This window comes from Amphiura filiformis, chromosome 10 (assembly GCF_039555335.1).
Source record: "Amphiura filiformis chromosome 10, Afil_fr2py, whole genome shotgun sequence".
NCBI classification, from domain to species: Eukaryota; Metazoa; Echinodermata; class Ophiuroidea; order Amphilepidida; family Amphiuridae; genus Amphiura; species Amphiura filiformis.
In genome coordinates, this window is record NC_092637.1 from 32475553 (window position 1) to 32493001 (window position 17449).

General features: G+C 35.2%; 1 protein-coding gene across 1 annotated transcript in view; it reads right to left on the reverse strand.

Annotated features, from left to right (window-relative positions):
- Positions 1-6377: 6377 nt before the first annotated feature.
- The window catches only part of LOC140162751 (tetratricopeptide repeat protein 39C-like), a 59562-nt gene continuing 48490 nt past the window's right edge, over positions 6378-17449 (reverse strand). The window contains exon 12 of the mRNA XM_072186043.1: positions 6378-15148. Within this exon, the coding sequence (XP_072042144.1) occupies positions 15065-15148 (84 nt within the window). The 3' untranslated portion in view covers positions 6378-15064. The remainder of the gene's footprint in view (positions 15149-17449) is intronic.

Here is a 17449-nt window from a genome sequence, read left to right on the forward strand (position 1 = left end):
ACAACCAAGAATCAAAGTCAATCGATGACAGCATGTTATGTCACACATCTATTCTGACAAAATAAACACCTTTTCTAGTTCTCTAACATAACGGTTGAGTCATATGAAGATCATAAAAACGTTTGTAAAACTACAGTGAAATTAAGCAATTTAAGAAGGTAGAACTACTCCTCCAAATCTATTGAAAACTACCATTGTCTTCTATTCGGGTATTTCTCTGTCAGTTTTGCGTAGAGTGGGTAAACACAATCGAGTCGGCAATAGCCTACCGCCTTCATTTTCCAATTATTAATATTACGGGTAATACTCCAATACTCTTACAATTATAGCCTTATTTGAGCATTTTATATCGTAATAAGAAACAGCAATATGAAAACTTTTCAAATGAACCTGTACCAGCCATGAAAAATATAGGCCAAAACAGCCTCTCATCCAACCTAAAAGTGAATATTGATGTGTATTGATTGCGTTCCCAGCAAACACAATACTACAACACTGTAGTTTGAAATTAATTGGTTGTAATATCGTTTCTCTACATTGTTAAATATGGCACCATAAAACAAAGACAGTGAAGTGGGCAAAACACTGATCGATTCAACACTTCTGCTGTCTTTATTTCCCAATTAAAGAAATAAATATTGTCAAATTGTGACAGGATCTGGTCCATGTATACCAAAGGAGGCAATTTCAAAATTGATTTACTATAATTATTATCTTTGATATGTGACACGATCTGGTCCATGGAGGCCAAAGGAGGCAAATTTGAAATTGAAATAAAGGCAAAAATGTATGGAGTTAAAAAAAATACATAAGAAAAACAAATATTGCAAAACTTCTGTATCCCTGTTAAAAACACTAAAGGTCTACCATACATGGTTCTAAATTTAATGAAGTTTTGTGATGTCTATTTTCTTATATATTTTGTTGTTTTTTACTCCATATATTTGCCACCTTTGGCCTTCATGGACCAGATTATGTCACAATTAGCCTACTCTTACAATCAAAGCCTCATACTACCTTAATTAAAAATCGCTATATGTGATGCAATCAAGCAAAATGAGTCGGATGTCGGGAATATTGATTTTGAGATATAATCAATAATAGTATTCAACTTACTTTGTTTTTTATTTTTTGGGCAACACTAAAATGGCCATATCTCTGGAACCGTAAGTCTAATTATGATGGGGTTTTCAGCAAAATAAAGCTCTGGAAATGGCTTACATGTATAAAATGAGATTGAAAATTGAATTTTGATTTCAGACTCATTTCCCTTGATCGTGTCACATATGGAAACAGAAAAGTAAGAAAATCTACACAAAAAAAAAGTAAAATCAGCCACAAAGTCAAAACATAGTCTTCATCCTTTTTTAAAGGGGATAGGGGCCAAATACCAGAGCAAAATATTTGTAATGATCATCTTCCTTTGGCCTTGTTTTAGGACACAGTTGTCCTAATGTTGATCCATTTTAGCATTTAAAATGGTCTAATCCATTTAAAGTCAATACTCCCCCTGTAGGAGTATGGAAAAGCACATTAACCACCTCGGTTTGAAAGTAACCCACCCTCTGTGGATGATTCAGGTTGAATCTTGACTCAGAGGGTGTATGAAACTCAAATGGAGCTGCTTAATGTGTTCATTTCATTTCCATACTCACCCTGTGGAAGATATTTTCAAAAAACGTCACTGTTATGCGTGGATTTTAAATGGAATATCCCAATTTCTATAGATGTGCTTTGTGAGCATTTGTCCTGGTCAAGCCATTTAGTATATAGCAGGTCAGCAGGACGATTGGGAAATTTAGCCTCTTAGCTCGGTTGCCTCGGTACATAAAGAGGCACTATTTGGAAGAGTGAGTTATTACGTAACTACTAGAGGCAGTGAGAAACAACAATTTTAAGGTGTCTGTCATTTGCCTATCTACACAGCACACATACTTGCATTCAGATTTCAGATACATGTATATAAGTATGAGGGGTGATTAAGAAGTTTGCGGACTAACGTAGGAGAGCTGATCTTTATTTTTATTTATTTAAAGTGTAACAAATAAATAAAAATAAAGATCAGCTGTACAGTTTTGCAGTTCAACACAGTAAGTTTCAAGTAATGATTTTTGTTTGTCTGTTTGAGATAAGTACACTCAAACAAACAAATGAGACTAAATTGACAATTCTCAGGAATCACTGAAAGTCCAGGTATTATTATCTCCAACAGAAAACCATGAAACGATAATTACTTTAAATAAAAAAATCGAAAAGTTAGTTACTTTCCGAGTAATCATCCAGAAAGTTGAATTACACAGAACATTAGTTGAAACTGCATAGGTCATCACCTTCTACCTTAGACTGCGAACTTATCAATCACACCTGTAAATAAAATGGAATATCATTCTGTACAACATTTAAGCTTACAGATTACAATATTTGTACATGTTAAAAAAGTATGGAAGTATCCAAAGATTTTAGAAGGCACCTATCTCTATACAGATAACATTGTTGAATAAATCTATGCAAAATAATGTGTTAACCAAAAATACTTGAAACCATGTGCTTAATATTGTGCTCAGTACATTGGATTAATCCATTTTAAGTTCACACTCTGTGGAACATTCCGGAAATATATTTTGCATGGGGAGTATGAATTTCAAATGGAATGAACACATTTGGCAACTGCATTTGAATTTCATTCAGCCTCTGAGAAAGATTCAATCTGAATTTTCCACAGATAGAAATTGAGTTTCAAAGAGTTGGACAATGTGATGATTCCAATTGAAATTCATACTCCCCCTGTGGAAGATATGTCCTAAATCTTCTAAAAGGGTAGTGTGAATTTTAAATGGAATAGCCCATTGGAGTAAGATGGGTAACATTTACATGAGGTTCAGATACAAAGAGTAATATAAATATTAAATTGCTGTCTATGTACTTTTCTTTATTCTTTATTTGATAATTTTAATAATACAAAGAAATCATAATTGAAAATTTCCAAAACAATCCATTTCAAAAGAACTAAGTGCACAAAATACCTTCTTTTCTATACATGGTCTTTGTCCCCTCTTTTTGATCGCCAATGCTTCCCGTACTTCTCTTGACTTTCTGACATGCTCTCTGCCAAGCATATTCGTGTTGCCCCAATTGAAAGTCACATATGTGACCGTACACCACGAATGAGCAGTAAATGTCCACAAATGTATTCTGATTTACAGTGTTAAATGGGCATGAAGTTCGTATTCATAGGTACCTCAATATGGTGCTACGTGTACCTCATTTAATGAGATACACGAAGCACCAAATTGAAATACCTATGAATATGACCTTCATGCCCATTTTACACTGTAACTCAGAATACAATTGAGGACATTTACGGCTCATTCGTGGTGTACGGTCACATATATGAACCATTTTTAAAGTCTAGAAAAGAGACTACACACAAACAAAAGTCTTTTGCCCCCGGAAGTGGATGAGATATGTTCAGATCTGATGAAGTCCTCCGATGAGATGGGCAAAATATTAGTAAGTAAAAACGTGTTATTTGACATAAAAGTACAAAATGAAATTAATTTTAATATTTATTCATATCTATATTGCATTCAAGACACGGTGGCCCAGTGGTTACAGCCTTGGGACTCATAATCTGAGAGCTTGCTCGACGTGTGTGGATTCGAGTCCCCGTCCCACCAATGTTTAATTGTGCCCTTGGGTAAGGCGCTTTGCCTCGCCCCACCCAGGTGCAATAAGAAACTGTTAGGGGTAGTCACAGTTGTTGTACCGATGAACCATGCATCATTTGTAGGCAGCAAACGTGGTTCTGACATATTCTAATGATGGCAGAATAAATGTAAAGCACTTTGAGGATGTTTACGGCATAAAGCGCTATATAAATATCTACATTTGTTTATTTATTCTGCACCTGATTTCTTCATCTACTTGAATTTCAGCAATTCCAATTATTTGTTAATGATAATTTCATTCAGCTCTCAAATTTATTTAACTATGACTATTGACTATTTATGAGCATCAAGAAAGATAAAAATATACTTTTAATTTGTTTTTATTCTGAACTTAAAGTTAGCAACTATTTTAAACTGTTGCGATTTGGTAGTTCACAGCATCTTGCGAATGGTAGTGAGTTTTGGCAAATTGCATTGATAATTTCATAGCGAGTGTATAGAAGAATTCAAATATCATAGATATACTACTGTAGGTCCTGGGGTTCTTGATTTATGTTGTAAAATACTAGTATAAAATGGTTATGAAAAAATTTTATATAATTATATTTGTGACAGTAAAAGTAAAGTATACGTAGGATTATATTATTGAATGCAACATATCATAATGGCATAAACTATAATGGCACTTCAATACTGACCAATTCTAATTTTAGAATCTGCCAGTTTATTACGAGTTAAAAATCGACTATGGACTTCCACTTTTAAGCAGAACTTTACCCAGGGACTTCGTTCTCTAAAACACACTGTCAATCATACTTGTTTATCAATCAAATCTAACCACAAGACTAAGCATGGTGGTACAATACGCGCTAGATGCGTAAGTTCATCCACCAACTTTCGCGCCAGCACAAAAGCGCCGCATTCCAAAGATAGATGTGTACCATGTATAGTTAATGCTAATGGTACGTGTCAGGAGGATTTAAACAATAACGAGATCTGGGCGACCAATCACAAGCCAGATTTATTTAAAGATGCATTACATCATGACCAATTTTAGTGAGGCCAGAAATTGGCCTAACTCTCCATAGAGTCCCATGTTAAAAATGTTAACCGCAATCCAAAGTCAGTAGTCCACTTGGGAAGCTAACATACAGAGGGAGTACGGTGACTGAAAAGATGATCAGTTGTGAAAATCTATCAATTGTGCACAAATTAATTAAATCGGAGTTTTAAGCTTAAGTGCAATATCCAGAGTATGCACAATCATGACAATGGGCAAGTGGACTACGGAGTAGTCTATTGTAAAACGGACATAACTCATTCACAACAATTAATTAAACAAGTTTTCAAAGTACATGATTTGTAAAATAAACTTTTGCAAAACATCAAAATGTTCTTTTTCAATAATATATTGATAGATAATGAAAATCGATTTTTTTTTGGCTGCTTCAACCAACAATACCTCATCCTCATTGAAAATCTTTACTTGAGATAATTACCAACATTTCCTTAGAACTAATAAACGTTTGCATCCTACTTCAGTCTTCAAGGGGCTATTCCAATGAAATCCATCCACCCTATGGAAGACATGACCTTTAATGTATCTCCCACACAGTAAGTATGAATATCAAATGGGATTACCTGAATGAGTGACTCCAATTGATATCTACACCCCCTGTGTGGAAGAATAATGTCATATCTTCCACAGGGTATATAGATTTTGACTGGAACAGCCCAATTACACACTGTAAACTCCACTTGTTAGTGAAGCTGTCATCAAAATCCACGATGGGAACAATTATAGTATTGCTTACACATATATAGGAAACAAGAGAAAAGGCATACTTGTTTTGGCCTTATTTTGAAATTGGTTTCTGGACATCGCATAATTTGTGCATGATGCACTAATCCCCTATCGTATTATATGTCACATGATCTGCTCCATGGGGGCCAAAGGAGGCATTTTTGAAAATTGAGTTACTATAATTATTACCCTGTAGTAACATTAGGCTATCATATACTGAAAACACCAAAGGTCTAGCATACTTGTTTCTCAAGTTAGGAGGTTTGGTGATGTGTATTTTCTTATGTATTCTATTGTTTTTACTCCATATTTTTACCAGTTTCAAATTTGCCTCCTTTGGCACCATGGACCAGATTATGTCACAAATTATGTTTAATCATGCAGAGATTTGTCACTACGGCACCATATCACTTTCCTCCTACAATTCCCATGGTTTTTGTGCACTGACGTCTGTTGTTGTCAAGAACACCAAACTTTTTCACCTCCTTTCCCAATTAGTATGCCTGATTGCCAACGATTACCATTGATCAGTACACCTCTGATTGACAATGACTGATGCAGTATATCATTACGTTTCACTACCTGAGTTGACCACATCATCAGGCTGTCATAGCTAGAGGCAGTATATGGCACACGTGGGTCAATGAGTTACATAAAAATGACCTTGTGTGGTATTTGGTTCCCAGGATGTGAGTTTTGCCTGAGGCAATTTGTGGTTAAATGTTGATCCCTCACTACAAGAGTTATTACCGTTGATTTGGCTGAAAAAGGAGGTGAGACATGATCAAATCTCTCCAGGTAACAAAACGTAATGTGTAACTTATCCCGGCAATTAATAATTCAAAAATTAAATTTTCAAACCAAGACAAATCCCATGCATCGAGTTGTTGGTATTTTTCTTCTCCCTCCAGACAACTAAATCCAAATTTTGAAACCATGCTAAACATACATTACTTCCCACCACAAAGGACTATTGTTTAAAGGACATCATTGAACTTTTGGTTTGTTCCCTTACATGTACACAGGCGGCGAGTGGCATGATAGAGAGAGACGGCAAAACTGCTCAGCCGTATGGCACTTTCCATACAATCAGAACACAGTAAATTGGGACTGAATTTCGCAGCTGTCATGATCACTGGTATGTGCTGTTCAATTTGCATACTGAGTGATCGGAGCCTAACCAACACAGCAAAACCATCACAGCGACTCTCACCCAGTAATAATCAAATTTTACTGTATTTTATTAATTGAAGGTTAGTTTTGTGGGGTTCATTATCGAACCCCAACGGTTTTATGCTTGTATTAATATTATTTATTAACATAGGCCTACTTGTTATATTTTAAGCTTTTTAAAATTTCAAAATAATCCCATTCAATTACACGGCTGACAAAGGAAATTTACTGAATTTAGCACGGCGCTCACCACCTGCACATACAAGCAACATTGTACGGGATATCTCTGAATTTGAACGTTTTCTGGCAACCTTTTCTAACCATTTGCGAATGATGTCGAAAATGTTTTGTCTTTGCTGGGATCTCAGTCTTCAATTAATACATAAAACAGCGACTTGTGTAGGTACTATAAATAATGTAAATGCCAGGCTATGGAAACATAATATCATTCACTGCCCGGGTCACTGCCTGATGCCTTTTATCACATCCATTTCCATGCACTGCGCACAGAAAACTTAACCTTGGTATTGAAGCAAATGAAAGAACAAATCTTGCATGGGTATAATTATACTACTGATACATGATAATCACTATTACATCAAAATTATTTACATTAACTCATTCATTATTTACACTTCTTAAAAAACCAATATATTGTATCTTAAGCACTATTTAAATATATAGCAAAATATCATTTTAGGGACAACTCATGTTCAGAAGCAAAATGTTGAATCCTGTAGAGGGGGCACAATAGATTTTTATAGCATGACTCGAGGATTGCTATTATGCACACAGAAAGGTGTCGTACAGGCTTTACAACTTCTTATAAGCCTTACAGTCCACTCAAGCTCGTAATTTGTCATTTTTTAAATTGCATGAATTTCCAAACAACCGTTCCTATGCTCACGATGATTAAACTTTTGGTATCAAATTTGGTATCAACCTTCGAAGGAAAGTGTTACGTATAGAAAATTATTATATAAATTATTTTGCCATAAACTAATCAGACTCTGATGAAATGGGGATGGAACTAGTGGCGACTTTTTAATTTGGCTGTGTTTATAATACATGCTGTGCACGTACATGTCATGATACAAAATATTGTGTACTGGTCAGTTACTGGACAAACAGAATGTACGACGTATGACTATCTGAAAGTACCAGCACTTAGGAATGTAGTCTTGTTTTTACTAACCAAAGTACTTTATTTCTGAACATAAATCAATGACAACACTTATACATTGTACCTTATTTACTTGCTAGAAGGTAATCAGCTGAGACCAATAAAAAGTGTAGAATAAGCGTAAAAAATAATTGGTTCTACGAAGATGGCGACAGTTTCTACAAAACAATTGTAACATTGAAATCAACACTCTGTTAAACAATATACACGGTCCATTTGTTGCACACACAACATGGCATTATTTGAGAGATTAATTGTTTGACAGATGGGACTCATATTTCTGCATTTTGATGTGGCACTACACATTTTATGGCATGTACACCATAAAATTCATAAGAAATAGCTGTAACTTAAACCAAATTCAATAATGTCATGTCATTAACAGTGTAAAGATTACTCAGTGCCAGAAGTAGGCAAGTGCAATAACTGCCCTGTGAACATTTGGCAATTTTAACACAGTATATTGTACTAATCTACACATGGCAGCTATTGCACTTACCAAACTTCTGGCACTGAGCAGTAAAAGACTTGATATACATGAACACAGGACATATTGGAAATGTTAATGGCTCCTCTTTAGTTTTTAGAAATAATATTTTGGTCATGTTTGAAGTGTAATTTGCATGGACTTCACAGAATAAATGAATATTCGGCATGGCAAAAGAGAAACTGTGACGCATGGGGATTAGGCAAAACAAACGTTTGATTGGCTTAACATAAAAAGTGCGTTGGCACTTGGCAGGTAGGTCTGCTTTTTTCTCTCTTTTTTTTGTAATTTTTTGTGTAAAAGATAACTTCCTGTTTTCAAATACTTGAAGGGATATACAAAATATATCATGAAATGGTTAAAATACATAATTCTTTATTTATAACTCATTTTTAACTTCAAATGGTCACAAATAAATAACAGTATTCAGGATCGGCAGTATATATTTAAGTTAGGTGGGGGTTGCGTCAATCAAACATTTCTTGGGTGTGAGGTGAGAGAGAAAGAATTTTGCAATATTATGTTAACGTTGTGTCCCAAATAAGAGAAGAATAAGAGACCTTATATAAGATATGGGAACATTTTCTTTTTAGGGAAAGTTGTCCCTGATATGTTCCACCCAGACCCATAGCAGCAGACATCCTTCAAATCCACTAAGGTCTAACAAATCATCTCACATCTACCTAAATCTTTCTCAAATCCCTAAAATCCCACCAAAATTGGTCACAAATCACCCCATATTGCAAATAGTCCAGCAAAATCCTCTTAGAATCTACCTGTGTGTGGCACCCCCACCAAAAAAAAAACTACTTTTTTTCAAACATTTAAAAAAAAAAATTAAATTGATTAAACAAAAATAACTATGTTCAAGTGTAGCCTCTCCAGTCTGTCCTTCATACAAGCTAATCTATATAGCTGTTGAATTTTCTTTGAATTGTCTGGTTTGGCAAAATATACTGCGCCAATAAAGTATCCTTACACTTGGAAAAATAATCACAATTTCAATGAACAATATTGGGGGTAAATTTGTTTTTTTAATAGATGCACTAGCTAATCCTGCACATTATGACACCACATTGAATCCAATGTGATCTCAAGAAGTAAAGTTACCAGCAATTGAATAGACGAAGGTCCAGTTTTAAAAGTGACAAACTGGCCTATACAAGGCGCAAAAAGATTCCAACAAGCGCAACAAAGAGACAATACAGTTTCTTCAATGAAGCGTTAATTAAAGCAGTTTTTACTTCACTTTTTACTTTTCTGTACTTTTCATAACTTTCATTTTATTTGTCAGTTCTTTTGTTTCAGTTTTCTTTTGTTCCTTTTGTTTTAAATAAAGCCAAACGCATAAATTAACCATTCACCACTCAAACCAGATGTCTAGTCTGTGGAGTTTGGAATAGGCCAGTTTGTCACTTTTAAAACTGTACCTTCGTCTAATCAAATGCTTGTAACTTTGCCTCTTGAAGTCACATTGGTTTCAATGTGGTGTCATAATGTGCAGGATTAAATAGTGCATCTATTAAAAAAACAAATTTACCCCAATATTCTTCAGTTTGGAAATTGTGATTATGTTTCCAAGTGTAAGGATACTTTATTGGCGCAATATACAAATGTAGATTACCTGGCATAACATTTTCTTTCAGATGTGATGCCATCTGGTTTCATAGAGAGAGTGTGTATCAAAATGATTGGTAATATTGGTAAAATCCAGAGAGCATGGCCAAGACTGCCAGATCAAAATGCAGCATAACATCCACCTTACTTGTAGATTTATGTAATAAAAGGTCATGAAACTATTGCAATTATATAGGCCTATAGTCGTTTCAAGAAGACCTATATCCTACCTACCTATCCTCTTCGGGCCCTGTGGCCCATAAGGCTGCATGAAGATCAAGAAGATCTAATGTTGAATTTGAAAAAAAAGATGCATTTCATTAGACAACAAAGCTGATGGGTACCAATCATTTTGATACACCCTGTATATACACACTCATTGGTGTCATTTCATTTTTGAGGGTGCAATTTTTATCATTGATTAATACATTTCCATAAAACACAAGGCATGATTGGTTTTTATTGCTATCCATTTATACTACCTACAATGTTTTTGTATAACCAGTTAAAAATATGCTAATTTACAGGTATTTTTTATTATAATATGTATAATTAGATTTCATATCAAAGATTATAAAGAGGACACTATTAAGTCACACCTACAAAGTTTTATATATTATGTTATATACATATGTAGATTCTCATTTGCAAAGTAGCAGTGCAGTAGATTACCTTTGCAGCTACATGTACCTGGTGTAACCCTGAAGCTACATCTCGTTGGAGCTACTCTGAAGCTACTTCAAAGAAGCTAATCCTTGGGAAACCCATATGATCCTGTGTCATATACTGTGGTACCCAAAAAAGTGGTTTTGTTACATTTTGATGTGCAGCTTGGATTTCAAAACACTGTCTCTTGAGTATTCTTTCACTTAGAAGGAGGAGGATTAGGAGGAGGGATTTGTATCGTAAATTTGATCTAAAACCCCCATTAAAAATTTGAATCTAGTAAAAAAATGTCTAAATGAACTCCCAGAAACATCTAAACCAAGTAAATAAATACAGAAGGTCATTTAAAAGACTTGCTCAGAATAATTGTAAATGTGGAAAAAAGAGGTGGGGTTAAATCCCACCTACTTAGTGATTGTTTGTGCCCGCACTCTCTCATTTTTTAACCGATTTCCATAAAAATGGTGTCAAAATGCTCAGGAGGATGAACCACTTCAAATGAGACGTGTAGGTAAAATATTTGAAACATTTCATTTTTTTACTATGTAACACAAAGGTACCCCGGGTTGTGACACAGGACCATATATATTTACTTGTTTACTCTTCTTTTTTATTATATGATTTTACCTAAAAGGAATTTATTTAAATACAATAAAATAAGAGAAAGTAAAACCTAATATATCTGAAAACAAATATGTAAATAAAAGCATAAAATAAAGAGAACATTAAACATCCAAATGTACTTTGCTACAGACCAGCTCTATAGGGGCGCCTTAAAAAGAGTTGTCTCTTACGGAGGTACACCTTGGAAATCATGCTAGAAGTATGACACTGTTTTTTGACCTGCCTTAAGGTACACTACTTCAGAGTATCCCTGGGGTTAATCTGGAGTGGCTCAGGAGTAGCTCCAAGGAGAAATGTGATGTGTAGACACCCTTGTAATCAATCATGCTCTCTGTGATAGGAATTCATTCATATAGTCCTCAAAATAATTAAAGGATCAGTTGAATATATGAGCATTTTTGAAAAACATTGGATATGATGATCATATTATTGATAATTGTGCTTGATCTTTCATTACATAACTTGTTCCCTAAGTTGTAAACAAAATTCACTCATTACAAATACCCGCTCTTGAGGGGAGGGGAAAATGGAGGCTAAAATTTCGATTTTGAAGCCATTTTTCAAACGTCACCACGGTCAAGGTCAAGCCACATATTGAGATGGGTTTGTGTATGTGATGTGTGTTTGGGTCTATACGTCATATTAGTGGGTATAACTTGCCCTCAATGTATCCCGGGGGTGGGGAAAGTCATTAATGTAACCGCACAAAAGATGATCTCACAGCTCCTCCTCACATATCTGAAGGTACGGATCATAATTGAGCTCCTTTAATAGTGCAACGTAATGCATAAATGAATTCTCTATATGTTCTGTTGTTCGGTACCATTTAATGATCATGATTAAGACCCCTACCCTCAGAGAAACGAGGAGGGGACCGGGTGTTCATCTTTTGTACGGTTACATTAATGACTTTCCCCACCCTGGGGATACATTGATGGCATCTTATACCTGCTAATGTGACGTATAGACCCACACACACTTCACATACACAACCCCACCCCAATATGCGACTTGATCTTGACCGTGGTGACGTTTGAAAAATGGCTTCAAAATCTAAAATTTGGCCTCCATTTTCCTCCCTCCCCCTCACGATGTGGGTGATGGCGGATATTTGTAATGAGTGAATTTTATCTGCAACTTAGGAAACAAGTGATATAATGAAAGATCAAGCACAATTATAAATATCATCATCATATCCAATGTTTTCTTTTGAGGAGTGTGTATACTTAAAGGAGAGAAGGCCTGGGTATTTGCATAAAATGTTAAAGGTATTCAGGGATATAACGTTAAAACTCGATGTGCTTACTATCAAGCGTTTTTAAAACATGCAAACATGAAGAGCCCCATTCACAAAAGTGTAAAGGGTTTTGAGCAAATCATCGATACATATAGTTATACATGTATATTAACAAGTAAACCTGCAAATGTGTGTCTCAACCCATTAGCTCAGTTGGTAAAGCACCGGATTTTGGTACAATTACATGTTTTCAAAAGCACTCGATAGTAAGCACATATGCTAACTATCGAGTTTTTACGGTATGCTGCTTTAATTGGTTATTCATGTTACTTTTCTTCTGTTTTTTATTTCCTTGTCTTTCTAACAATAAAAAATACTCTCACACCTTACTTTTGAAAGATACATCACATTAAATATCTAATAATATCCTTCAACTTTACTTACGATATCAATTCGTTTACTTTTTTGGTAGCTTGGACATGATATAAAAATATGATTGAACAGATTCATCAGGATCGGTATAGTAAACTGGTAAACAAAGTTCTTTGTATCTGATCCAGAATGTTCACTTACTTGTGTACGTTTCAACAACACCCATTGTCTTTATCAACACTTGATGGGTAGTGACAGCAAGTCATCGCCACAGAGCAAAATAGATACACTCGCTGGATAAAGGAGGCTATAGAAATAAGAAAGAGGAGGGGCACCACCATGAACAGAGACGAAGGACAGTACCAACTCTCTCACATTTTTGATGAGTTCCTGACTCAGGGATCAAGAAAATCCCTTGAAGGAAAACAGACTGGCAACTCCAAGATCAACACTGGAACTACTTCTAGCGTCGGTTGCCAATAGCAGTCACTACCCATCAAGTGTTGATAAAGACAACAGGTGTTGTTGAAACGTACACAACTTTTTTAACCACGATATAAAAATATGTTTAAAAGGACCAACAAAGTTTGCAGATATACCAGTTACAGTCGAAATATTCAATCCTCATATATGTGCCCATCCACCACAAACTGGTCGTAAAGTCTGCATTTTCAATTTTCCAAAACAGTATATGGATTTCTATGTAAGATATATTAGGAATTTGACCTTTGATGAACCATAACTTCACTTCCAAATGTCCGTTGAAGCTGGTTGAGGCGTCATTTTAAAGCTGAAAGTGAATTCTTTCAAAATCTGCAATAAACAGAAAATGACCTAGAGCTGACTTTACTACCACTTTGTGGTGGATGGTCACATATGAGGATGGAATATACTTAATATATACACCATAAAAGAACTTGATTGCAGTCTTACCTACTTTACTGAGGTAAAACACAAGGTTGAAGTTTCCAAAGGAAAGCTCTTACACATGCACTTAGACGTACATTTTGTATTAAATATTTATTCTTGGCAATAAATTGTAGACCTCATTCAATGCTCTTTTTTTCAACTTTAGCTTTAGCTAGCATCGGAACAATGCCCGTACACAGACACAATCATAGCAATTCCGACCTGAGCACGCCACAAATTGGCAAATTGCGACCAACGTAAATTTGCAACATCAAAATGGTACCTCTACAACAATGCGACTGTAAATGCATCAGGAATTGCCTTAATAGACATTCAGAGCCTCTAAGTTGTTTGATTGTAAAAAGACTTTTTGAAGGAAATCTATAGTACTATAAACTTATCTCACCACTTATCAGGGATGGGCTCATGGATGGTCTGGGCATTTTTCAAGCCGTCTAAGTCCAGGATTGCCTGTATAAAACATAGGACAGGTCTGTGGCTAAGACCTTGGCTACAATGATTCACATACAAGACCGAGCCCGCATCAATGTGTTCTATTGAAATGTGGACTGGACCCTTGTTGCGTGTAAATCTGCACTGCATTGTGTGTGCGTCAGGCCGAGTTTTACTTTGTCCCTGTAATTAATGCAATGCTTAAGATGCACTACCGTACGCTGCATGACATGCATTACTGTTGTTTTGAGATGCATGTTCGCACTGCAGATCTGGATTGGGATATTCCTTCCAAAATCCACACTACTCCTGTGGAAGATTTAGCAAAAGTCTTCCACAGAGGGAGTATAAGTTTTGAATAGAATAGACAATTGAGTAACTTCCATTTGAAATACTCACTCCAGTTGTGGAAGATAAAAGTAAAGCCATAATACAGGGGGAGTAGGCCTATGGGATTCAAAATGATTAACTCTGACCAATTACATTTGAAAAACATACTCCCCCTGTGGAAGATATTTCCAAAATCTTCCACAGGGGTAGTGTAGATTTCAACTGGAATAGCCCATTTAGGAAGTCCAGATTGATGCAGATTTAGTGGCTGTGCATATTGCCTCAATAATTACTAGGGCCAAAATTGAGCATCAATTGTTCCACATGGTTATACTTCCAACTCATACATTCTAACCTTATTCTATCTGTACCCTGCAATGGTTCCACAAGGACCTGTTGTTGGCCCACTAGTAGACTCATCAAGTACTTTGTTCTGTAAGCTAGATTCATTTAGTACGCTATGAATTATGATATCTTCCAGTTGAAGTCAAGCAAGAATCCAGGGAGATCCACATGGTACTGTTCTTGACCCTCTGTTGACTTACTGAATATCCTTGTTTCTTGAAAGCAAGGCATGGATTCTGACATTTAACCTCTGTTCAAAGTCATAGTCTTTGTAGTGATCCTAAAAAAGAAAAGAAAAGGAAACAAAACAAAAATTAAGATGTTAGAAAAATGAATAAAGTCATTTACAGTTTGATTTTTGTCCTCACTGAACCTGTATACATTCAAATCCATCAAAATAAGACTTAAATATCTGAGATCTATATAATTTTCATCTTGATGAGGACACAAGAATACACAAGAATTGGAACTCATTTCCAGAACTGTCATTATTTCGAATGAGGGAATTATCATTTCACGACTACAATTATTCATTTCAGTGACCATTTATTTGAGCCAGGGCATTTGAGAATCTAAAAAGTGTGTGTGGGGGTTGACTCAATTATTTATTTTATAACAGTGTGTGAAATTTACTACCTTGATGTGAGATTTTACTACCTTGGCATGAGAGCATGAGAAAGTCACTGAATGCGTGACTGTCATGACAATGCATGACAGTTGACAGCTCTGCTTTTCTTGAACACATATGGATATATAGAACCTTGGCACCTAAATATCATTTGGTTCTATGTATTATATTGTTTGGTGTGATATTGAAAGAAAGCTTGACATGAACAGCACATACAAAATTAACCTTTAACATATTTTACCTTATAAAGCAAAGAAGTAGCAGTTGAGTTGGACACTAATAGATATCCTTTAATCCTATGAGAACTACCTGCCGATTGGCCAAAAAATGTTTTCATTATCCATTGGACCAATCAGCAACATTGTTAGAATAATTTCACCACACAAAAAAAATGTGGTGAATTATTTGCAAAGCTCCATTCTGATTGGTGATTAAAGTGAAGATACAATGTATCCTTTAATCCTATGAGAACTACCTGCAGTTTGGCCAAAAAATGATTTCATTATCAATTGGACCAATCAGCAACATTATTTGCAAAGCTCCATTCTGATTGGTGATTAAAGTGAAGATACAATGTATCATGTAATTGTCCAATCAGAGGCAATGTTAGATTGGCAGGTGGTGCTCAGGGGTTAAATTCAAATTGACAGCCACTATATGTAATCTCACTTGAGGCTCTGTGACTTAAGTGGTGTCAAGTGTGCCTTCCTTTTGATCAGGAGAAATTGTTTGTAACACTTGATATTCAATATGCGTACTGCATGATTCAATTTACGATGACCGTCACTGAGATATAGTATTTTTAGATGGGTACAATATAGTAAAGGGCAAATTCCAGTACATGTAATAAATACAGGGGAAATCCCAGCAAACACAAGAAATGAAAAAAACGCGCTTTCCTTTTGATCAGGAGAAATTGTTTGTAACACTTGATATGCAATATGCGTACTGCATGATTCAATTTACGATGATCGTCACTGAGATATAGTATTTTTAGATGGGTCCAATATAGTGAAGGGCTAATTCCAGTACATGTAATAAATACAGGGAAATCCCAGCAAACACAAAAAATGCAAAAAAAATTGTACAAATTTTTTTTTGCAAATATTTTGTCTACACTTTAAGGTTGGCAACTATTTTAAACTGTTGCAATTTGGTAGTTCACATCATCTTGGGAATAGTAGTGAGCTTTGGCAAAAATTGCATTGATCATTTCATAGCGAGTGTGTAGAAGAATTCAAATATCACAGATATACTTTTGTAGGTCCTGTGGTTCTTGAGTTATGTTGTAAAGAGGGCTGAAACAACAACACTTTTGTAAAAAGTACATAACTCATCAACAACAATAAATCAAGCAGGTTTTCAAAGTATATGATTTGTAGAATGAAATTTTGCGAAACATCAAAGTGTTATTTTTCAATAATATATTGATTTAGATAATGAAAATCGATATTTTGGCTACTTCGACCAACAATACCGCGTCTACCCTTAATATGAAAGGCCCATTCCCAGCAAAAGTGCAAAAAAAATGTTTATAAAGTGCCTCAAAGTGAAGGATAAGTTATTGAAATCGTCATTAGGTATTTTTGAATTGAAAAATGAGGAAAACAACATGCAGTACTGACGAAGTTGAAGCCCCAAACATATACATGTAGCTAATTTCTCTACTTTAGTAAAGAAATTACAATTTCATGTAAAATGTCTTATTTTGTCTTTAATACATGACTTTTGGCTTAACCACGATAGCAGGCTATGTTAGCACATCAATGACACCAACAAAGGTGCCAAAATCTGAATTTTGATGATATTTAGGATCCTTGAGATGAGCAAATCACTGATTGTTACTCTCCTCTCTAGCTATTGTGTAGGATAGGCAGGTTCAATATTTTGAGTAGTAGACTACTATAAAATTTTGGACCATGCCTATCATCTACAGTATCTCACTATTACCCG